The sequence below is a fragment of the Leopardus geoffroyi genome, chromosome A1, assembly GCF_018350155.1.
Source record: "Leopardus geoffroyi isolate Oge1 chromosome A1, O.geoffroyi_Oge1_pat1.0, whole genome shotgun sequence".
NCBI lineage: Eukaryota > Metazoa > Chordata > Mammalia > Carnivora > Felidae > Leopardus > Leopardus geoffroyi.
The window spans coordinates 106,826,865-106,852,500 of record NC_059326.1 but is presented as its reverse complement, the minus strand read 5'-3'; the positions used below and the strand labels follow the sequence as shown (position 1 = coordinate 106,852,500).

The 25,636-nt window shown below is 39.2% G+C and overlaps 1 protein-coding gene across 3 annotated transcripts in view; it reads right to left on the bottom strand.

The window, feature by feature from the left end:
• Positions 1 to 25,636, bottom strand: part of ADAMTS19 (ADAM metallopeptidase with thrombospondin type 1 motif 19) — a 241,553-nt gene that overhangs the window by 21,145 nt on the left and 194,772 nt on the right. For 2 of the 3 annotated variants that reach the window (XM_045487730.1, XM_045487737.1), the window contains 3 exons: positions 14,464 to 14,599; positions 7,417 to 7,621; positions 3,644 to 3,796 (listed from right to left, as the gene is read on the bottom strand). In XM_045487730.1, the coding sequence (XP_045343686.1) occupies positions 3,644 to 3,796; positions 7,417 to 7,621; positions 14,464 to 14,599 (494 nt within the window). Of the gene's footprint in view, positions 1 to 3,643; positions 3,797 to 7,416; positions 7,622 to 14,463; positions 14,600 to 25,636 lie in introns of those variants that run through there. The other variant, XM_045487746.1, reaches the window with a different exon arrangement.

The window sequence follows — 25,636 nt, the reverse complement described above, 5'->3', positions numbered from 1 at the left end:
CCATTTTCCTAGGAAGCCTCCATTCAACTGATATACCCTTCATCCATGTGTGGCCAGTGACTTTTAGATAGTATGAGACGCTGCGAACATATTATTCTTTTAACTTATTCTCTAGTGCTCCACCCATATTGTGGGAGGAACAGCGTTGCACAGCAAGATTTTATGGGTAGCTCATTGAATATCCTTGATTCAAGTCAACCCAAGACCTAATCTTAAGTCCACTTAGGTTTATCAATAGTTTAAAAAATATTCGTAGAATTTAAGTGAAACTGACAGATTAGTTGACCTCCAAGGAGCACAGAAATCCACCTACAACTTCACACATCTTGCTGCTATTCCTGTTCCAGGGACACAGCTGATAAGAATAAGAAATCTATGGTTTCCTCTGTCCGTGAATACTTTACTCACTGAAACTTAATAATCTCAGAATTATTCCTTTTCTCTGTAATTATTTTGGGATGGTCTGTATTTTTGCATGAAAGTGATCTCTTAGGAGTGAAAAAGAAGGGGTGAAATCAATAAAGTTCACATAGCGCGACTGACTTTAATTTGTGCAGGCTGTTTAAACCTGTTAGGCTGAGATCTAAGTCATAAAAAAGAACAATGAAACTGGTTTAAGGCAAAGAGCAGACTATATTCATATAAAGAAAAAACGTGCAACATACTGAATCTTCCAAATAAGGAAACAAGAACAAACAGATGCACTGACAAAGGTAAAAAGTCACAGAATAAAGAAGAATAGTTATTAGAGTTATCACCTTCTTTCCTTACTCACAAAGGCTATGTTCTGGCTGCGTAGTAATGTAAGAACACAACAAAACCAACTTAAAGTAACTCAATCTAAGTATACCTAAAAATTTACACACAGGTAATTATAGTAAAATTGGAAAAAATATTTTTTCAGGCTTAGCACAAAAACCCAAAAGTCCTGTTTCTTATGATCTCCCGGTTAACAAATTTTGATTTTGCTTAAGATTTAACCAGAGGCCACATGATAGGCACATTTATTAATCAACACCAATAGTATTTGTCATGAAAATAGGACTTGCTAGCCGTATTTCCATACACAGCAATGTAGGAATTTACAGTTCTGTGTTGTAAGTCACAACAAAACCTGGATCTTCTGTTTGTTGTAACCACAATTTGTGTGTTGAACTGGAGATTAACACTTACCACTTAAAATATTCCTATTAATGAATAAAGCTGGAAAAATATAGCTCATCTATTATTGTGGGTTTTAAAATTTTTCTTACAGAAGACTTCTTTCACTTAAGGAAAACACCTCAAATCTTATTAGCCAAAATAAACAAATGTGGAGTTCCCACAGAATTAAAAGGAAACAATAGGTGACCTTCCCCATATCCCTCCAACGAGGACTTCCATTTCCTCATCCTATTTTATATCATCAGTGCTGAAGAAAGAATTAATATACAAAAAGCTTGAAAGCAATGGTGTTGTCTATCTTCCTTATTTCACTCATAGGAAAACAAAGACACTGAGGTATTCAGTAGCTTGACCAATTGGTCCATCTACATAATGAAGGAGTTGAGACTACCCCCCTCCTCTCTTGACTTCCAGACCATGGTCTTTCCTATCTTCCTACTCTATTTCCTTCTCTTAGAATTAGGAAAACATAAACCCTGGAAGTAAAATTAACTCTCTGTGGTTAATTTGGAATTCTCTTTCCCCTAAAAGTTGTTTGCTCTAAAGTGTGAAGTTTCCTTACAGGGTTCACCAGTTCAAAGCTGCCTGGATTGGGCTGAATATTTCCTAATTCTGTAGTGAGGGATGAATTTAAATTGTTTACAAATGCATCCTTTAAAGAGTCCCAATGCAAACTTTAAATGTTGTAGGTCTTAGAAAGAAGAGTACAGTTCAGGAGAACTCAGATGTGATGCTAATACGCAAACATTTTTAGAGAGGAAAGCCATTAGTAATCACAAGTAAATAGATTTTAAATGTCAGGAAATTTCTTTGGGGGCAACATTAGGCAAAACGGCTACCCCTAGTGCATTATACAACGAGAAGATTTCTTCCAGAATGTCCTTTAGGATCTTTATGAAAAGTACCACACTCCTTACCATGCCTCAGCAGCCACCATTTTTTTTTTCACAAATAAAATAATGGGAAAGAAGAGAAGATTTATTATGTCTCCTTGAAGCCTTAGAATTTTATGATTTCATGATAATAGGTATATAATATCACAACTGGATGTGGAAAGGCACAGGGGATTATTTGATTAACACTTAAATTTCTGAAGACTAGTATTTGAGAGCCATTTTCCCCCTAAATATCATCAGAATTTTATCTTTTTTTTTTTTTTTAATTTTTTTTTTCAACGTTTATTTATTTTTGGGACAGAGAGAGACAGAGCATGAACGGGGGAGGGGCAGAGAGAGAGGGAGACACAGAATCAGAAACAGGCTCCAGGCTCTGAGCCATCAGCCCAGAGCCTGACGCGGGGCTCGAACTCACGGACCGCGAGATCGTGACCTGGCTGAAGTCGGACGCTTAACCGACTGCGCCACCCAGGCGCCCCCAGAATTTTATCTTAAATACTTTTTTGGTGGGGGGAGCCTGGGTGTCTCAGTCAGTTAAGCATCTGACTCTTGGTTTCGGCTCAGATCATGACCTCATGGTTTGTGAGTTTGAGCCCTGCATCAGACTCTGTGCTGACAGTGCAAATCCTGCTTGAGATTCTTGCTCTCTTCTGCCCCTCCACTCCTCGTGATCTCTCTCTCAAAATATATAAATTTAAAAACAAACACCTGTTCTTTTTTTGAGAGAGAGAGAGAGAGAGAGAGAGAGAGAGAGAGGAGGGAGGAGGTGGAGAGGGGGAGAGAGAAGGAATCTCAAGCAGGCTCGATGCCCAGGGCAGAGCCAAACACAGGGCTCAATCTCTCAACCATGAGATCATGATCTGAGCCAAAAACAAGAGTTAGGTGCTTAACTGAAGCACCCAGGCACCCCTCAGAATTTTATCTTAAAACATGGGATTGATTAATACTTTATGTAGACTGAATAGATAGACTGCTCACTTATATATGGGGCATCACTTTATTTGTAAATTTAAATAATACTATTACCATAACATTAAACTTTCTGTTCACCTGCCACATGAGTTGTGTCCACTTGATTCGACCAAAGGGCTTCAAGTATGCTGTTCCTTTCCTTGTCTTCTATACACATCCCCAAAAATTGATGGGAAAAAGAAGGCCTTTATACATTAGGATGGGAATTGCCTCTGTTTGATTCTGTCACTACCTCACTTAGTTATATTTTCAAAATGGTCTTATCTGATAGTATTCTAATATTACGTAACTTTCATGCAAAAATATTCTGACAAAGAACGATTATGAATAAAAACTCACAACAAAATAACAATAGCCGTTTTTGAAAGCTTCCTTTGTGTCAAAAAGTGAAAGACGGTCTTCAGTATTTTTTTACCTTTTATCTTATTTAATCTTTAAAACAGCTTTATAGAGATCATGACCACGGATTTGAACCTGGGAATATAACACTCCATCTCCCATGATCTATACCTCTGTCCTCTACTTGTCCTAAACTGCATGCTGTGTGGTCACAGCACCCAGGGCGATGCAGGCATGATCGAAACCTAACAGACACGCCAAAAGACTCTTACCTTAGACCAGTCACCCATTCGCCACACATAGCATTTTGAGTAATCCTCACAATCTTCAGCCTCCCTGGGTCTGGTGGAGAGGACGCATTTCTTCCTAGGGTTCGTACACCTCACGGTCCGGTGACGTACGCCTTTGCCACACTTGACCGAACACTAGCAGAAAACATCAAGAGAGTCTGGATGAAGTCCGTGATTAGGAGATACAGATGAACGGTTAAATTATGGTAAGTAATATTTCTTTCTCTTTAAAAATTTTTTTTTTCAGTTTATTTATTTTGAGAGAGAGAGGGAGAGAGAGCACAAGCAGGGGAGGGGCAGAGAGAGAGGGAAGGAGAGAATCCCAAGCAGCTTTGAAGTATCAGTGCCCAGTGCGGAGCTCGAACTCATGGACCATGAGACCATGACCTGAGTCAAAATCAAGAGTTGGATGCTTAATGGACTGAACCACCAAGGCGCACCTTTCTTTTCTTTTCTTTTCTTTTCTTTCTTTCTTTCTTTCTTTCTTTCTTTCTTTCTTTCTTTCTTTTTTCTTTTTTTTAAAGTAGGCTTCACTCTCAGCGTGGAGCCCGATGTGGAGCTTAAACTCATGACTCTGAGATCAAGACCTGAGCTGAGATTAAGAGTCGGATGCTTAGCCAAGTGAACCATCCAGGTGCCCACTGTTAAATAATATTTCTAATCATCTGTCATAAGCCTATGACCACATATAGACCAGGTTAAAGAACAAAGAGAAGTTAAACACCTGGCTATATGCCAGTACCAGGAGCCAGATGAAGCTCAAGACAGAGTGCTGGAGGTAAATGAGTTTCAGGAACACAGGACCATTATTACAGAGATCAATATAACATAAGGATTGTTTATTAAAGACAAATAATATACAGTGATCAAAATATAAAATACTGAACTTGATTGCCATAAAAATTTTTATGTATAATTATCTAAGAAAATTCATTTTATTTTTGCTAAGATTTAGTTTGTTGTAGCCCTAAGAAATGTTTGCAAAAGATAGAAACATTTTTTAGAGGGTGTCCTTTCTCACAAACTTTTCTTAAAGCTAAAACAGAGAAAAATCTTAGCAAAAATAAAATAAATATTTAATTGCATAATTATATACTCCTAGAAATTATCATTCTAAATGACTGCAAGCATTGAAAATATAATTCAGTTGAAAAACAGTTTGTTTATTTCATAAATAACTGATGCCTGATTTAAGATGGTGCCGTAACATACAAACATGTATGTATATTTGTATACAAATATACAAGTTTTTCTAGGTGCAACTTGGCATCTCATTTTTATTTATGTCTCTTATTATGGAATATGTGTAAAGCTTCTAAGTTTTACAATGATATACATCATTGACTATCTGGACACAGGGACCAAAATGGCATTGGGCAAGAGAAGGGAAAGGAAGGAGAGAAGGGAATGGATGAAAGATATGGCAAACCTTGAAAATTCAATGAATATTTGTGATTAAAAAATGTCCAAAACAAGAGTTGCAGGAATACATTTAACAATGACGTAGTATTAAGAATAAGCATGTGGACTACAACAGGTGCGTTGTTGAAAACCTGAGCATGAAACTAATGTTATTATAAATATCGTATATTTTATACAAATGAGTAACTGTCTCATAATTTATGGCTTATGTTTGAATATGTTGAGCTTTAAAGTGGACTACACATGTGACTTAGCATCTTAAAATTAATATTTTAATGTTTTGCAGTTGGAACTAACCCTCAACCATAAAATCAATGTTTAAATTAAATAAAAACAAGAGAAACATTTTTTTAAATTGGTAGACTGCATTGAGACATAATATTTCTCCCAGCTGGTGCCAAAAATCTGTACAGAATCTCTCTGACCTATTTTCTCTTAAAGAGTTTGCAAAAACATTATGGTTAGGCTGGAGGTGGGATATTTTCCTTCGCTCACGTGAATCTTCTCTCCAGATTGAACTGATTCATTTGGATGTAATATTAGATACTACATTCATCGGCAAAGCACACATCAAAAATGAAGGAGAATCTGTTAAGCAGCAAGGTGTAAGGTGTAGCTCAGAAAAGGAAGACACCGGCAAATCATGCTACTGGTCAATGTACTTTAGTAGGTGTGGGGTTGCATTAATTGAAGAATATTCCCACACCTTATTATCTAAGCTACTTTATCCTCATTTTCAAAGGATTAGCTGCTCATCATACCCTAGCATTTTGTTTGTCAGTTTTATATCCTATCTAATGTTCTGAAAGTAAGCATCTGAATGATTTGGCTCTGGGTGTGCATGTGTGTGTGTGTGTGTGTGTGTGTGTGTGTGTGTGCGCGCGCTCATGTGTGTGGGTATGTAAGTGTGAGTGTGTTTGTGTGTGTGTGGCATATAGCCACATACTCACATAAAATGCTTCAGAGCAGCTAGAGACTATAAGTAATGATTGCCATTTATTATTTTTATATACATTTTTTAATGTTTATTTTTGAAGAAGAGAGAGATAGAATGTGAGTGGGGGAGGGGCAGAGAGAGAGGGAGACACAGAATCCAAAGCAGGCTCCAGGCTCTGAGCTGTCAGCCCAGAGCCCCCCACAGGGCTCGAACTCACAAACTGTGAGCTCATGACCTGAGCCAAAGTTGGATGCTCAACCGACTGAGCCACCCAGGAGCCCCTATATAAATTTTTAAAATCTATTTATTTTTGAGAGAGTCAGAGAGTGACGGGGGAGGGACAGAGACAGAGGGAGACACAGGATCTGAAGCAGGCTCCAGGCTTGGAGCTGTCAGCACAGAGCCTGACACGGGGCTCAAACCCACAAACCGTGAGATCATGACTTGAGCTGAAATTGGACGCCCAGCCAACTGAGCCACCCAGGTGCCCAGACTGCTGTGTATTATTATGCAAACATATGTATCAGGTTAAAAGAACATAAACCATACAGTTTGGCGTGGACCACACCGGTGTGCTACAGACTACATGCCAATGGGTGTGTGGTGCAGTGAGTCTGACTGCACTGGGTTCAAATCCCAGCCCTTCTACTTAGATAGGATTGGGTAAACTATTTAATGTCTCTGAGATCAATTATAAAATGGTGAAACTATTAACTTTCCTAGATTGATGATTAAATACAAACCATATACTAAATATGAAATAAAAACAGAGTCTTTGCTTCTAGGAGATGATTGTTAAAAGATAACGCCCTTTCTTGTTCTTTCTCTTTTAAGTGTTCAGGGAGGGAAAGACAATGAGTCAAATGTGTATTAAAATTTCTTCAGTGCCTGGGTGGTTCAGTCAGTTGGTCATCTGACTTCGGCTTGGGTCATGATCTCACGGTTATGGGTTTGAGCCCTGCGTTGGGTTCTGTGCTGACAGCTTGGAGCCTGGAGCCTGCATTGGATTCTGTGTCCCTCTCTCTCTGCCCCTTGTGCCACTCGTGCTCTGTTTGTCCCTCTCTCAAAAATAAATAAACATTACGAAATTTAAAAAAATCTGCCCACTGAAGAGTATACTCATGGTATATAAATAAAAAAAGCAGCAACCTAAAGTGTATATAGAATACATTTTTGATTATGTTACAATATTTATTGAATAGAGTAAATAACTTTGTCTTCTTCTGTTTGCAAAATTATATATAAGCAGCATATCCTCTTTCTTGTCAGAAAAGTTAACAGATGGTATTGAAACTGCTGTAAACAGAGATTCTGAACATGATGGCACATGACGTCAGACAAGGTGGGCATCAGAGGAGAGAAATGAAATGGGGAGGGCTGGGGGCGTGCACTGTACCTCAGACCACACTCCTGCCTCCCATACGGTCATGCAGTCCTGACCCTCACAGCGCTGGGCGGAGGCAGGCTTAGGCCCGGAGCAGTCCCTCTCCCGGGCTCTGATCAGAGTCCCATTGCTCAACTGTTGGGTACAGGCCACCTGTCTGCTCTGCATCCCTTTTCCACAAGTTCGTGAACAGGGGGTCCATTCCGTCATCATCCATCTAAAAGTAAAGCAAGAACCACTGAAACAAGTTAAAAGATATCAACCCATGGTGTATTTTGACATGTCTGAAATTAGAATCGTGGCACAGTGACTTTTTTTTTTTTTTAATTAATATAGCATTGTCTAAAACACCTGTGCTTTCTATCATTTTGAATTCTCCTTATTTCCTATCTCAGGGCCTTGTTCTTGTTTGTTTGTTTGTTTGTTTATTTAGAGAGCAGGCAAGGGGCAGAGAAGGAGGGAGAGAGAGAATCCCAAGTAGGCCCTGCACTGTCAGCACAGAGCCCAATGTGGGCTCAAACTCACCAACTGTGAAATGGTGACCTGAGCCGAAATCAAGTCAGATGCTTAACAGACCGAGCCACCCGAGCGCCCCCCTTAGGGCCTTGTGCGTTTTAGAATCTCAAAGAATGAGATTCTGTCCACACCATAGTACGTGCTTTACCTGTGGCTGCTTATCATATTGGCACACTGAGATACCTTCTAAGTGTACAATTGCTAAGATACATGGGTTATTCCTGTTCTTCATGTTTTGAATCTTCACAACAACTCCATGTGTTAAGTACGACAACTATCGTGGAGAGGGAAACCACGGCAAGGAGAGATTTAGCAACTTACCAAGGGTCACGAGGTTGTAAAGTCAGAAATTGGAAGTGAGGCTGTACAAGGACCTCACAAGGAGACATATGCAGGTATTAGCAAGGTAACAGAACCCTGTCACTGAGAATGCCCTCTTACCTGGGGGAAGCAATCACTAGTACATTATGCCTAGTACCTGCAACAAGATTTCTGTGCCTGGGACATACCTTCCAGACAAAGCTATGTGTGCTTCCTCAGGCTAGCCTCTATGTACTTGCAATGTAATCACAGACATAGGAGTGACCGGCTCAGAGTGCTACGCGTCAAGTGACCTTAGTGTGAAAGGTCCTCAAGAACTCCAACTGTTATTCTTGGATTTCACTGATTCAGTGATTCAGCCCACACACATGTAGTTTAATACCTAGATGGACATCCTTTACCCAACCACGAGGGCAGTGATACATATCTATGGCACTTCCTTTTCTAAAGAATTCGGATCTAACCTAGGACCACTAATTTAAACACATCCCCAAATTTATTTCAGGAAGAAGAAAGGCCTATGCCTGAAAAGTGATTCATAAAATTTGTATGATTCTGGTCAATATATGATTCTCATCAATAAAACCCTCTCTGTATTTCCCATCATTAGGACAACCTCCCAGGGGGATCTAAATCCCCCCCTAAACTATCTGCACGATCCTATTTCGTCGCAGTGAAGGGCAGTCAGAAGCCCTGAGCTTAATTCGGGGTTCGTACTAGCTGTGCACATTCTTGAAACAATACTTAACAGCTGTTAAGTTTCCATTCTGTCATTTTGTAAAAGGGTTTATTATTATACTGTCTGACATACAATAGGGACTCAGGATATAGTGTATACTATATATATTACCATATATTTGTAAGTGATTTATACTTACTCATTTCTCTAGCTTCTTCTCTCATTTATTTGGAAAATAAAGCATACTCTTAGTTTGCTCCCCAAACACTTTCTATTTTCTCCACATGGTACCTGTGTATGGAGCATCCACTGCCTGGATCCTTGACAGCCAGGTCCAAGTCCCTTCCTCCCAAAAGAGCTTCTCCACCCAACCCACAATGATTGTGCTCTCCTCTGCCCTCTGGCATTTGGCTTGTGGCACTCAGCACTTGTTAGATATTCCCTAGCAAGGTGGAGGGGCTCACAGCCCCCCTACAAAAGTTGACCTTCTTTTCCTGATTAGGATATAAGCTCTTTAGGGCTGCCTGGGTGGCTCGGTCGGTTAAGCATCAGACTTAGGCTCAGGTCATGATCTTGCGGCTCATGAGTTTGAGTCCCACAGTGGGCTCTGTGCTGACAGCCTGCTTCAGATTCTGTCTCCCTCTTTCTCTACCTTGCCCCTGCTCGCACTGTCTCTCTCTCTCTCTCTCAAAAATAAATAAACATTAAAAATTTTTTTAAAAAAAGTTTAAAGCATTAAAAAAAGGATATAACTCTTTAAAGGCAGAGATCAACGTCTTATTCTCCTTTGCATCCATAATACTTTGCACACAACAGCCTGTCATTAAATATTTCTCGATTTGGAATTTGTGTCTGTGTTTTACAGAAATAGCATCAATTCTTCCTAATTTACTTAAGCCTAAATGCCCCTGGCAATGATTCAAAGTTTGGGAAGTCCCATCCTCATGTAATCTAGTTTTCTCATCTGTACAATGGATTTAGTTCTAAATGATTCTATGCTTCTATTTCTAAAAAAAAAAAAAAAAAAAAAAAAAAAAAAAATCACGATAACATTTACATTGCAATATTGCCTCTAACAATGTTCTTGTCTGCAATTCTATCAGATATGATGCAGATCTACCATTTTGCTTCGGAGTCCCCTAGTGGACTGTTCCTAATGTATTTATCTTCCAAATTTATTTAGTTTCCTGCTTCACCTTTTTACATGAGGATACCTGGGTTATAATTAAATTTAAACCCACGTATGCACCTTTCCCTTCAACTATGGAACCTAGAAGACACTACCGAAAAGAGAAGTATCTGCAATTTCATGGGAGATCATGTTCTTTTAATGTTTCTTTAAATTTACTTTTGAGAGAGTGTGAGCAAGGGAGGGGCAGAGAGAGGGGGACAGAGGATCTGAAGCAGGTTCTGCGCTGAGAGCAGCAAGCCTGATGCAGGGCTTGAACTCACAAACCAAACCATGAGATCATGACCTGACCTGAAGTCAGATGTTCAACTGATTGAGCCACCTAGGCACCCCTGGAATCTCATGTTTTTTAAATAAAATACATTTGAGATATCCTTAGTATAATGGTAAAAGTTACTTTTTCCATTCCTTGTGAAAACTGCTCAAAAATAAGAATTAAAATGTAAAACATATTCTAATAAGAGAAAAAATGCTTTATATTTTGGAATTAACCTAATTTGGAGTTATCCCATTTCCTTATCTTTAAGATTCCCTCTTGTATTTATTTACCCAAGCGATACAGGAGTACTGATGCATAGGGGCACTTGTACCCCAATGTTTATAGCAGCACTCTCAACAAAAGCCAAATTATGGAAAGAGCCTAAATGTCCATCAACTGATGAATGGATAAAGAAATTGTGGTTTATATACACAATGGAATACTACGTGGCAATGAGAAAAAATGAAATATGGCCTTTTGTAGCAACGTGGATGGAACTGGAGAGTGTGATGCTAAGTGAAATAAGCCATACAGAGAAAGACAGATACCATATGTTTTCACTCTTAGGTGGATCCTGAGAAACTTAACAGAAACCCATGAGGGAGAGGAGGGAAAAAACAAAAAAGAGGTTAGAGTGGGAGAGAGCCAAAGCATAAGAGACTCTTAAAAACTGAGAACAAACTGAGGGTTGATGGGGGGTGGGAAGGAGGGGAGGGTGGGTGATGGGTATTGAGGAGGGCACCTTTTGGGATGAGCACTGGGTACCAATTTGGTATGGAAACCAATTTGACAATAAATTTCATATATTGAAGAAAAAAAAAAGATTCCCTCTTGCAAAGCTATTTACTAGTGCATTGATATATTTTATATTTGGCATATAGGGTTCTGTCAGACTATTTGATTCTATTCAATAAATGTAAATGGAAATTAGAAAGTTTCTTACTAGGGTGGGGAGAAAGAAGAGGCAGGAAAATTAAAACCAGTAAGTCACAGAAAGTTTTCCTATGATGAACCTTAACAATTGCTTGTGTCCATTTCTTACTATTCAATGTTTTGGCTAACCTCACTGACATTGCTTCTTGGTGATTTGCGATATATTGACTCCTTTTCCAAGGGAAGGAAGATAACAATCTCTAACAAAAAAGATTTCCAGTCTCCAGGTGCAAAAAACTCTCACTCAGAAATGTAGTGACCCTTTGAAACTATTCATTTTACCAAGTCATTAACAAGGCATTTTCCCTCAAGATAGCCGAGGTCAGCGAACGAACAATGAATGGTGTGTATATTGTACATTCTGATCCCTTGCAGACAAAGTCAGGAAGTGACAAACATGTTCTAGTCCTCATATCCAACTCGAAGATTCCTGATACACCAGGAAAGGCCAATGCTCTTCCCTCCAAATGGAAAAGTTATATGGTATATGAAACAAATGAAGTTTTGAAATATTTTAGCAATAATTTAACACAAGATAAGGTGGCATTTTAATGTCTATTAAAAGAGATAGAGGGGTGCCTGGGTGGCTCAGTTGGTTGAGTGTCTGGCTTTGGCTCAGGTCACGATCTCACCATTGGTGAGTTCGAGCCCCACATCGGGCTCACTGCTTGTCAGCCCATCAGCAGAGCCCGCTTCGGATCCATCCCCCTCCTCTGCCCCTCAGCCACTTGTGCTCTCATAAAAATAAACAAATATTATAAAAAATAAGATAAAAGAGACACAGAAAAAGATAAATCTTAGGAATGGCAATAACAAAAATGGTCCAGATTCTTTTGGCAAAGGCCAAAAACTCTGCTGTTCCATTTGTCCCGCACTGAACAGAGGGGAGTCAAGGACTTGATTGCAGGTAACAGTAATTCCCTAGGTCACTTTTCCTGTTGATTACTCCATTGCCACCTAAAAAAATCTTAATTAGTTCATCTACTCATGAAGACATCCTGAAGAACATACAGTCAAGTAGAGGGAATGGGCATAACACTATTGGAAGTATATTAATGTGCTTTTATCTTTTGCATGGTCTTTTACATATCTTCTTTTGTCCTTTTCCTTAGAAGCATAGTTTGCCCTGGGGTTTGGGGAAGAATAAGAATATTTGAGCAGAAATGGAATGGAAAGAAAAAGCTGATACTCAGCTTTTGTCACCGAATCTACAGAAAAGCAAGCCTTGACATTTCAGCATTGTAAAGAAAGAAAGGATTTTCTAAATTCTTTTAAGCTCTCATTAATATAGCATGAGCTGGATCTGAAGGGCTTAATAACTGAATTTTGCCATAAGCCTGAGACACAGGGAACTCAGGATCAGGGCTACATCAGAGGTGGGAAGGCAGGGGGAACAGGGAAACCAGAAGAACTGAGCATTAGCCTCAATGACACTAATTCCCAAAGAGATTAAGACAAAAAAGTTTAAATACAGTTAATTGGCAACTTTGTTCCTCCTCCCTCTTTAAACTGCTCCCCCATACTTATTCACTTCAGTGTAGGGTCATGAAGAATATTATATTAGTTATAGACCGCTATAAAGCTACAAATTATTTGCACACCTGAGTTCCAGGACATGTAAATTCACCGTGTCCCTTGTACAGGAGCCAATGAGAGGGGAGATCAATCTCTGTTCGGCTCGCCAGGAACTCACAACTATGTCCTGAGCCTCAACAGATCTCTGAGTGTTGGGATAGAACAGATGTGCCTGTCTCTGTATTCCAGAGGATTCAACGCAGCCTCAAACTCATTTAATCCTTCTATCTTTGAAACCTTTTAGGACCTTTGACACTGGGGGTCAGTCCCACTCAAGCCCAACCTTAATTTTTATATGAAAACACGTGGACGCTCAGCTCTATGATGGGAACCACTCCAAACCACCTTGCTGCTAGCTCACTCCAAAATGATACTCCAGTTCCACTTCATCTCTGCCTGTTACTAAGGTTTCTACACCACTTTCAGCTGCTCAGCATCACTGTCTTACTTCCTACTTCAGAGTTTCTCGCCTACTTTGTTGCCTCATACTCACTGGGCAAGTCACAGGAGACCGAGACAAATGGACTGCCCAATAACTAGGACCCAGCTCAGGAATTGGGCGATGGAAGGTCAGGGATCGGGCAGTCACCCTGGGAGCTCTGGGAGAGGAAGTGAAGACGTAGCCTGGGAAACCAGGAGACCACACCATCCCTGGTGTCTTGTGAGGGACCGGGTCCTGCCAGTCCTGCTTTGTTTTATATCTCCCTTGGCAAGTTCTACAATACCATTTCAGAGAATTCAAGAACAAATAGCTAACTTCAACCATAGTCAGATTTTTGAAGACGTGACCAACTGATTACCAAGTAATTTTAATTACACCTCCTTTGTCTCACTTAGTGGTTGTTTTCATCCTGTGGAGAATACAGTTAAAGTTGAGGTAAGTCCTAGCCTTGCTGCTTTTATTTTTAAGCTTATTTATTATTTTGAGAGAGAGAGAGAGAGAGAGAGAGAGAGAGAGACAGATATACAGAGAGACAGAGAGAACAGGCATGTACATGAGCAGGGGAGGGGCAGAGAGAGAAAGAGAGAGAATCCCAAGCAGGCCCCACATTGTCAGCACAGAGCCTGACTCGGAGCTTGATCCCAACTGTGAAATCATGACTTGAACCAAAATCAAATGTCAGACACTTAACCAACTGAGCCACCCATGTGCCCCCTATCCTTTCTGCTTTAATAGTCTTTCCCACCCAGGCAATTATCTTTCTTTCCTAGATCTTGCTTGTTTAAAACCTTACATCTTGGTATATATGCCTTTGCAATGTTGTTAGGAAAATGTGGATTTGTTAGTATTTGGAGTGTTTAAAAAATATTTTTATGTTTATTTTATTTTTGAGAGAGAGAGACAGAGCACGAGCAGGGGGAGGGGCAGGGAGAGAGGGAGACACAGGATCCAAAGCACCCTCCAGGCTCTGAGCTGTCAGCACAGAACCCGACGAGGGGCTCAAACTCACCAACCGTGAGATTATGACCTGAGCCAAAGTTGGTGCTCAACCGACTGAGCCACCCAGGTGCCCCAGTGTTTTGAGTGTTAAAGACCAGTGATTTAATGGCAAAATGGAGCATTAGCAAGTGATGGGAGAGGGTTACCTTGTTTGGCATGGTTGCTCATTACACTTGCGAATCTGTGGCTCAGGCTTGGTTAGGTATTTGCATTTCTTGTTGTCCACAATGCTGATGTTTTTGTTCATGATTTTTGTGCAAGACACTGTTGTCTTCCTTTCTCCTGAAAAGAGCAAACAAACATAAAGAAATGAGAGGCCTTTATGTAAATGGGCTTAGGAGGTGTGCATAGGCTGGTTGTAATTTTCAGATTTGTAAAGGAATTTTAAGTTATATCAATGAAGATATAATTTAAAATTTACATGCAAATACATCTCTAGGCTTAAGGAAGATAAATGGTAAGGTTTTCCTCACTAGAAATTAAATGGCAAGTTTTACATTCCCAAGGGGTTGTGGCAGCATAAGTTGATAAAACATTAATTAAGGATTTGTTCGTAAGGACTATGCTATCTTTTAGCATTAAGTGGTGGAAAGCTGTAATTTGCAAAAAACCTGTATACTTTCATGGAAGCACATAAACACGCGTGTGTATTTTATCATTTGGCTCTGTACCACCTGTGCTCTGTAGTAAGTTATGGAAAGCAGGCTTTTCTGTATATTTTTAGTATAACTCACACCTTTATTCTTATTGTCTCTGATAAAAGTGTTTTAGCACAATGAGGAATTCTAGAAATATTCGTTCCCTATTCATTGTGATGTTCTCTAAGAAAAGCTATGGGACTCCTGCTATTTTTCACCAGATTTCAGAAAAATGGCTTCTCTACTTTCTCTATTATGATAAAGTCTGATTAGAGTAGGTTAAAATGACCACTAGTATGGTATTTCTTGTTCTTTGAGACCGATAAGAACACTTCCTTGACAACATTTTCATTATTTCATCTGGTACCTAAAGAGCCTAGTAAATATATGCTAATTCTGTTTCTCTATAAAAGTCTAAATATCTACGTAAGATTTAATAATCTAATTTAACTTATTGTTTGACATTATAAAGTAATTACATCTACCAACAATTTTAAGGCCAGATGGGTCATAAAGGATTAAGAAAATAATCTCAAGTCTTCTGGGTCTCTACCGAAAGGCCATTAGTTAGGGTCCCATGACTGTCATGCAATGGGTAATTAGGAAACTCAGAGCATTCATGACAGTCATGCCAAATACGACAGGCTGGGCTGGTGGCACAGAGGTCACTCTGTCATTTAACTGACAGACAGGGAAGGCTGGCATCAAGAAAGAAGAAAAGAAGGAATGTAGACAGAGAGCTACTTTGAGTAATTTTTAGTATCTTTTGCTTTGACCTGAATGGAGGATGGGGAGAAGCAACAAGGTGGCCCAGTAGAAGGCAAAGAACAGTTGTTGGGCTTGAGGATCTTCCCTTCACCTGCCTCTCAACAACACTGAGCACAGTCCCATGACAATTTGTAGTATACAAAAAGGATTCTCTCTCCACCCCTGTATGTGTGTGTGTGTGTGTGTGTGTATTAACTAACAATTATATCTGTGATTATTGCATATCATGTTATTGAAATCATTTAGGTCTTCAGTTTTATTTTCTAGTACAAGTAGCACAATGTTGGCCAAACTATTCCTGGTCTGGAGAATTCCGGTGCAATACAGCTTATTCTATGGGAGCTCCATATAGACAACATAGTGCCAGGCATGTAAAAGGCCCTTTCCCAGCATGGCAAATAGAACGTGAGCTCAACTGCAGTGTCCAGGCTAAGGACTTTATGGTCAGCTGCCTACTTGAATGAACATCTCTGCCTCAGAAGTCCTGGCCCTGACCTGTGTACCTCACATGTTCAGGCAAGCTGATGCCAACTGGTAGAAAAAAAGACAACATTTTACGCTGGAGGTAAATGCTTAGGGGCTGTCCAGGCTATTCCCAGGTAGGCCAAGAAGGGTGGAGTGCGGCATTACATGTAATCACAGAAGTGTTCAGTACCACCAACTTCAATTTTCAAATAAATTGCTAGAAAAGCAGAAATGGCTTATGTTCGTTTTTTTTTTTTTGCAGAAAAAAAAAACTGGCCTCAGAAGGTAGGAGTTACCTAAGTGTAAATAATCGGGACACAGAGTTTTGGGTAACTTCTTCCTAGTTTCCCATGTTCCAGGTGCACCTTTATGACCTGATGCACAATTAAATAGATATTATGCAAGTTCTGTATAATGCGAACATATGTAAGTAACAATTTCTACATTATGATGATGCTCACTTAAAAGCAGGATTAAAATACACGTTCCTTTCATCAAATATAAATGTTAGTTTTAAAATCGAATTTAAGGCCTTCAAATTCCTAAGACGCTCTTTTGCAGAATAGATGTGGTTGCCTAAACTAATTTAAAGAGTGGCTTTCTGCCAAATACAACACACACACACAAATGACTAACAGACAGTATCCAGAAAGCTTTTGTGAACATGTATGTAGTCATGCAGTAAATAACTGAGGGCTAATTACACTGCATTTCTTTCCTTTCCTCAGGAAATGCATAACTTTAGTTATACTACCCCAGAGCTCACATATGAAGCTATTGAAAAAAAATGTTTTGAGGACAAGTGTTGATATGTCAAAAGAGACATAGGTTTCTATCTCATTTCAGGGAGCACCTTGGTGTTCAAGGAAAGTGGAAAGGCATGTGATGATGAATTGGGACATTTCCATCTACACTGGAGCAAGGAAGCTCACATCATACGTTTTTTGGCAGAGAGGATAGACTTGGCCCTACTTTTAAAAAATTTCATTGAACAAAAACAATAGAATCAGGGGAAGAAATCTATTGCTCAGCTACAGGCACACTATGCCTATGAAAATACAACTAGATCTTCAGGCCATATGGAAATGTTATTGTTTGACTTTTTTCTTTTATATATTTTTATGTTCCAGCCAACACAGGAAATTTCCATTCTAGCATCTAATAGCAGTATTTACAATGCATCCCGTACTGTGGAACCTAGGGACGGACCCAAAGTGATGAAGTAACTGGCTTTCCGCCTGAGCCATGAGTAGCTGCAAGCTGTTGACAGTGTGTGACTTGCTTTACGGCAATTAACTTCACCTCTAGGTCATTCCCGTTAAATCGGTTTTGGGGAAATCAGTTTTGATGCTTTGAATACAATTATGAATACAACAATGTGACCATTAAGCAATTGGTCTCATTGCCAAATTCGGGCAAAATCTGAAAATGAAAGGTAATTTTTATTTACTGACTCTGTTCTCTGAAGACACTTGACAAAGACTAGATGCATGTGCCTTCTTTTCCAGTCTCAGATACAAGCTGGTCTTCTTTCTATGCTCTATATTTAACCCCATGAAATGGATATATTTTTTTTTTTAATTTTTTTTTTCAACGTTTATTTATTTTGGGGACAGAGAGAGACAGAGCATGAACGGGGGAGGGGCAGAGAGAGAGGGAGACACAGAATCGGAAACAGGCTCCAGGCTCTGAGCCATCAGCCCAGAGCCCGCCGCGGGGCTCGAACTCACGGACCGCGAGATCGTGACCCGGCTGAAGTCGGACGCCTAACCGACTGCGCCACCCAGGCGCCCCTGGATATTTTTAATAAAACTATATTCTATCCACATAGATCACATTTCTAGAACTGGCACCATAAATGTGGAAACACGTTCTTGGGAATGTGTTCAGTGCTTCAGTATATGTAGATGAAATTCTCTCTATCTTATTAGATGTTCCAAACTTTTTTTTTTTTAACATTTATTTATTTTTGAGACAGAGAGAGACAGAGAATGAACACGGGAGGATCAGAGAGAGAGGGAGACACAGAATCCGAAACAGGCTCCAGGCTCTGAGCTGTCAGCACAGAGCCCGACGCGGGCCTCGAACTCATGAGCAGTGAGATCATGACCTAAACCGAAGTCGGACACTTAGCCGACCAAGCCACCCAGGCGCCCCTGTTCCAAACTTTTAAATAAAACTGTGGACCTCTACAAGACAGAGATTATATATAGTCATTGGGCTTTATCATTTTCTCTCAAATTATCTATTTATTTTCTATTGAACTCACAATGGCCAGCAAGCAAGTAACCCAAAAGTAAATATATTTTCATAAGGATGAAGTGCTCTTCTCTGAGCACTCCTTAGAAATATGTAAAATGCAGGGGTTTCTTTAGGCATACAATTGCTAACTTGGTCAACTTCCAAAATTGTGCATTCCATTTGATTCTTAGTCATTTTTTGACATTTCTGTAAAAAGTTTCCCTCAGGGCTTGGGCTTAATATTAAAATGACTATTTCATCTTTTTTTTAATGAAAATATTTTTATTTTGTATTGTTTTCAACACCCAATATATAATCCAAACTGAACTTATCATTTCCATGCACATAAGTAGTTTAATGGGATCCCATAACTTCCAAGATAAATTTAACTTGAGTCCTAGCATAACACTCAAGGACTTTCATGCACTAGCTTCTTTCTATAAAAAGTAGAAAATGGTCAAATTACTTCCCACTCCTTGATCCTCATATTTTACACCCCAGAAATAAACATTCTCACAAACCTGAGTGCCTTTGCACCTAGGCATAGCCCTGGAAAGCTTTTTACATCTTCCCGTATCACTTTGTGTAGTGATTTTACTATTATCTGGCCCCTACTAAATGAACAGTGAATTCTCTAAAAGAAGAAAGCACTCATCAATGGACCACTTAGCAATACTGACTCCACATTCAGTATTGGTAAAGGAATCAATGAGTGCTATATAAGCATGTAAGTCAAGACCAAAGTACTTTCTGTGCTAAGAGGTTCATCTCAAGACTACTTCCTAAAATGGTGAAAAGTCATTGGCAAACCACATGACTAACTGTGGGGCACAGTTACCCATGGCAATTTCAGTCAATGAATTATAACGTAGGTATCAAAATTCAAGTTGATAAAGAGTTTACATTAATATAAAATGTTCTTATTAAAGAAACTGGAATACAAAACTGTGTTAAATAATATTCAAGTAAAATAATGCAGAGAACAAAAAATATATTTTGGTGCATTTTCTTCAACTAATAACATTTACTGTGGTGCATGCAATGTGCCTTTAAGATGGAAAAATGGAAACAAACTGTACCAGTGCAAAGGTATGGGTATTCTATTCGGAGACGTCTCCTCAACTTGGACCCGGAGGCTTGGATCCTCCTCAGAATCTGTTCACGCACAAGGAAAGCTGTGTCTGAAGGATCTCATGATACAAGGCCAACAATGAGAGTTGTCAGCTGGTAGGGCTTGGACTATGTGAAGAATGTGGTATTTGACCTACTTTGTTCCCTTCAAATTGTATCTCTTTAGACTTCCTAAAAGCATGTTTAACTATTTATTTATTTCAAAAGGGATTATGGAATTCTGGAGTCTTTATTCTAGGTTTTATATCATTAATTCATCCACTAGCTCAAAATAAACTCTAGAGTAATGCAGTTATTATATCCAGTATTTGGAATGCTAATTCCACATACCTCCTCAGACATTAAGAAATGATACACCTCTAATGCCTCTGAACTCCAAGAGAACTTAAAACAGGTCTTTTATGTCAAAAAGAACTTGATCCAGTAAACCTTACATCTGAGGTGCCAAAATAAATTTAAAACAGTCCTTCAAAGAGTTTTTAGATGTTTTAGAACACCAATGCAAAGTAAACATTTATTTCCCAAATACATTTTAAGCTGTTTGAAAATAAAAGGACCCCATTTTAGTGGCCAATGCAAAAATATAAAATGATACACCCTTTCAAATTTTTCTAGAACTATCATTAGAATGGGAAAAGACGAGGGGCGCCTGGGTGGCTCAGTCGGTTGGGCGTACGACTTTGGCCCAGGTGATAATCTCAGTTAGTGGGTTTGAGCCCCGTGTCAGGCTCTGTGCTGACAGCTCAGAGCCTGGAGCCTGCTTCAGATCCTGTGTCTCCCTCTCTCTCTCTCTCTCTCTCTCTCTCTCTCTCTCTCTCTGCCCCTCCCCCACTCACACTAGGTCTCCATCTCTCTCTCAAAAAATGAATAAACATTAAAAAAAGATAAAGAATTTGAAAAGATGATGTCAAAAAGCATACATGTTACTGTGTTGGAAAATTTTTCTTGAGATCATCAACATCCATTTGATATTTAAAAATATTCCTTCTAAAGGCTTTTTATATCTTGTAATAACTAGTATTAATAAAACTATATTGCACGGTGAATTAACTTTAATTTGGGTTTTCAGTCTAAAACAGTTTTGAGACGCTGACATAAAAGATCATTACAATAAAAATTTAGCTACCTGATAGTAGGGACCTTTTAAAAATTTCTTTTTCCCCCTTATTGCTGGCAATCTAACGCCTTACAACAGAATCCAAAAAATAACATGTCAAACATTGAAATTTTATACAGCTCTGTGATATTTTATTTGCTCTTGCTTAATATAGTCCTGCGAAGTAAAATAGTGCTATTATTCGCCTTTGCTGTTGAAGATAAATTTTGCATGAATCTGTTTCCAATGTTCTGTGCTTTGAACTGACTCTCCTTTAATTCATGAATATGCTGAAAGATTACAGAGCTCTTTCTGGCTATAAAATGGACAATACGAAGTTCGAAAAGATACGATTCCTGAAATCCTGTCCATCCACTTTATTTATGAACTGCAAAGGAAAATAATACCAAAAGCCCAGAAATATCTTGGCATTGAAAGTAATATGTACCCTATTAACATAGAGATAATTGAAAACTGTTGAATGAACACAGTGGAACAGATTTGAGAGAGAAGGTCTGTGCAAGAGCAAATCATATAAAGACTGGGTATAATTAGGACTTATTTTACAAAATAAAAACAAAAACATATCTAATTTCTCATTGAACAGATTCAATAAAACATCTCTTTGAATCAAAACAAAACTTATATGATCTCTAAGGGACCTGACCTATTTTGTGAAAAGAAATGACATTAAGCCTTTTGAGCTGCTCTTGAAGAAAATATGATGTGAGGAAGAGAGAAGATTTGAGTTTAGGAGTCCTGGATTCTAACTTGAACTCTACTCCCACAGGGCATGTGGCCTTGGGAAGTCCCTTAATCTCTACACATTTAAATTTTCTCATATTGATAATTAAGAAGTTATGTTTAAGAATATCTAGACGTAGCAAATCTCTATTCCTTAAGGTTTGGCAATTGGCAAAACATAATCTAGATTGTAATGAATGTGATTTTGGGGAAAAAAAAATTTAACCACCCCTCCCCCATAAATTTGTTTATTCAAAATGAGGACTGACAAATTCTGTATGTTTACTTCTAATGTAGCTCCTTTTTGATGGCAATTGGAGAAGAAAGAAAAAAAATGAGGAAAACGAAATTTACTGGGCAAACATTTTTCTGTTTAGAGTTTCAAATACAAACAGATTTTAATGAATGCCTTTCAGGGGTCTAACAAGAACTATCAACCCTGTCATCACTCTACTGCCCTGCAGCTCACCATTGGATGGGGGCGGGTCTTCCTTTTATCTGAGTTGTATTAAAGAGAAAATTCTAATTGTACAGATTTTCATTTCAAATGTATTTGTTTCTAATTTTGCTTCTGGTTTTTATTTGGATAGACGATATAAAGCAGAACCCCTTACTTGTAATGGGCCCTGGCATCACTAAAGAATGGGTGGAACAGAGGAACAGGACTTTGCGTGTTTATGGGAGCACTACCAAGAGAAGACAGGGGGGCAGAGGATCCCAAGTCACTTGGCGATAATGGGGTCCCTGGAGAAACATGGTCAATGAAAACTTCACTGTGGCAAGGATGACTGGTAGCATTTTTTATAATTGCTAGAGAAATTTGACATCCTTTCCCTGTAATTACTCTATATCCTCAGGAGCAAAGTATGTCCTGTGTCTTCTCCTTCTCTTGTCCCCCATGTTGCCTTTGCTCTGGCTACCTGAGAGGGCCAGGTGTACTAGCAGTTGGCTGGGAACCCAAAGGCTCTGAGCTCTCTGGCAGGAATCCTCTTCCCCATCCTCTGTACCTCTACATGTTCTTGCCACCTTTTCCCCTTCTCTCCTGAGGGTACTGTTTGTTGTACTTCCAGCGGGGTGGCCATTTTCTTACTTAGATCCCACACCTTTGGATGGAGAGGTGGCATGGCTGTCCAAGCTCTTCACTGCTATAACCAGACCATCTTCCCTTTCTTCTTTTTAAACCTACACCTTTGGATCAGACTCTGTGACACATTTTCCTTGCTGCTGCATCAACTCCTAGGTCACTCCCTCTCTCTAAGATTTTATCTTCTAGGTGATTGTGATATTTGCTAACACTGCCCCTGGCACTATTTTTGTGTTTACAGTATTCATTTGAATGGATCCCTACCCAGAGATCTTGCCTTTCACTTTACAAAAGCCACCAATTTTCCTCATTTTGTTATTACCAAAACTATAACCCCTCCATAACCTAACCTCTATTTTCTGTCATCATCTCCTGTACTTCCAGTCCTTCTCCTCGAGTACCCCAAGTCTAAAAGTTCTTTAGCCCCACTGAGCTGTGTCGTCTGTCAGTCCTACCACCTTTCTACTGTCTTTCAATCCCCTCATACCATTACCTTGTTCCTTATACAACTAAATTCCACGGTCAACCATTTTCAACTCCTTGCATTCAACCTTGGGACCATGTTCTCTCATTTTATTTATACTCACCTGGCAATTTCCAAACTTACTCACAAGTGTATCTAAATGCTGTACACAGCTGGAGGGCAACATATTATTATGATGACTGGAGTCAAACTAAATTCATGACCATTAACTTCAAGTGAACCATGAAAGCTATTGAAAAATCAAAATACACGGACCCAATTCATTCATTCTCTCATTGCCTTAAGTGACCATTTCACATCACTCTTCAAAATTCTAATGTCTTCTGTTCCACCTTCATGCTCAGCAAGATGCTCTTTAAGGATAAGTTCGTGACACCTGTTGCTGCTCAGATACTGTCCTTTCTCCTGTTATGAGGGATGTGCTGTCCATATTTCTAGGTAGAGTCAACTACTCCCTCTATCCAATCTTGCCTACTCAAGGATATCACAACAGCAATTTTTTTTTGCTCTCTCCTTTGCATCACTAGTTTTTTGTCCTATTCTAGAAAATGCACATTGGCAAACAATCATATATAGGCTCCCTTATTAAAAACAACAACAAACTCTTTGACTCATAGTCCCCTCCAGCTATTGCCACATTTCTGTTTTCTTCTTGCAGCAAGATTTCCTGAGTTACTTTGAGTCTTTTCTCCAGTTCACACCATGATTATTTTCTTTTGAATCCACTCTATTTAATCTTTTGACTCAACTACTTCATTAAAATTATTTTTGCCAGGATCATCATTGGACTCTACATTTCAAATATAATAAGTATATTTAAATCAAATAAATATATTTGAAAATATAATAATAAATATATTTAAATAAAGTAAATACATCTGAAAATATAATAAATATATTTGAATATAATAGTCAACTTTCAGTCTACAGTATTTTTGACCTGTTAGTTTTTGATAGGGTTGATCATTCTATCCCTCTTATAACATTTTCTCACTTACATTTTTTTTTTGTGTCACAAAAAACTGTCAGGTTCCACTCCTTTATGGAGCTTGGAATTTCAGAGAAGGGTTTGCAGAGCTGTCTTAATTCTCAGTGAGTAATCACTTTCTCACTTACTTCCCCTAGAGGTTCTTCCTGTATGCCCTCATGTCTCATGCTGAGCCCGGCACCCTCTCCTCTGGGGGCACCAGAGAGAAGCCACTGACCTGCTCCACGTTTGATTTCTAATGTTCCTTTGGGAAACAGCTTTGAGTAAGGAGGGTGCCAACCCCCAAAAGAAACTGAAGACCTATATTCTGCTTAATGGGACAGATCGCCATGTTACAATACTTCTTTCGTCCCCAGGAAGAGCTGAAAGCAACTTTAGCTGAAAGCACTCTCTTCTGCCTGCTTCTTCTCCTATGATGGTGGTTACTCATTTTAACCTGCTTTGCTGCTTCCTTCTCTCTCTGAAGTCTAAAGAGTAGAGGGCCCCAAGACTCAATCCTTTAGTAGCGTCTCTCTCTCTTCACTCACTCCTTAGGTGACTTGAGCCTCAGCATTTTAGAATACCTACCATATATTTTCTATCTCTAGTCTGATCTTCTCTCCCGGCCACCCAACTTACATATCTTACTTGATGTCACACTTAGATGTCCCATAGGGATCTCACACTTCTGTTGGAAATCAAACTCTTTCTTAATCCTGCTATTGCACAGACTTTCCTAGGTAAGTTGATGGTGACTTTGTCCTGCCAGTTGCTTGGTCAAAGCCATCACAGTCATCCTTGACATCTTTCTTTCTCTCACACTCCACATCTAGCCTTTCAACAGATTCTATTGATTCTACTTTAAAAAATATACAGAACCTGACCATTTCCTCCTATGTCTACTGCTACCACTGTGGCCAAACTATTATCATCTCTTTCTTAGATTATTGCAATAATTTTCTGGTTGATCTACTTCTCTTTTCTTTTATTCCTTCTAGTATCAACTCAGACATAGAAAAACCTTTTTAAAACATAAACCAGAATAAGCCACTTCTCTATTCAAATCCTCTAATGGCACATAACATCACTCAGTAAAGGAGAACCATGCTAGCATTCTTGCTATTGCTGGAGCATTCCAGCTCTACTCCCACCTCAGAACCTTTGCCTGGAACCCATTCCCACCGGACACCCCACCAGACACCCTCTTGTGCCCATCCATAGTCACTACAGATTTTTAAATCAGTGTGGTCTCCTCACTGAGGCCTTCTCAGACTATTTTCTGCACCTACCCCCTCCCAACTCCCAACCCGTATTTATTTTTCTCTCTTGCTTAATTTTCAGTGAGAGTATTCTTCACATTTTGAAACTATAATCCTTCTTCGTATTGTATATTTTCCTTTTCCTTTTCCTTTTCCCCCAAACCTTCTCCCCCACATGCTAGCCTGGTTTGTACTTTTGCCTGCTCCTGCCGCAGCACACTTAGGCCATGTATATCAACAGTGTCTTTGCCTGGAAAACAAAACTGATATTCCACTTCTCTGTATTTTGGTATAATTGAATATAATGTTTCCTTTTAGCCTTCAAAAGAAGCTCTTACTAAAGAACTATAGAAAATGTGTTATGAGGTACAAAGCACAACGGAAATACTATGCTGCTCATGACCTGAGATCTTGCCTTGGCCTAACGGGCTCTGAGAGTGAC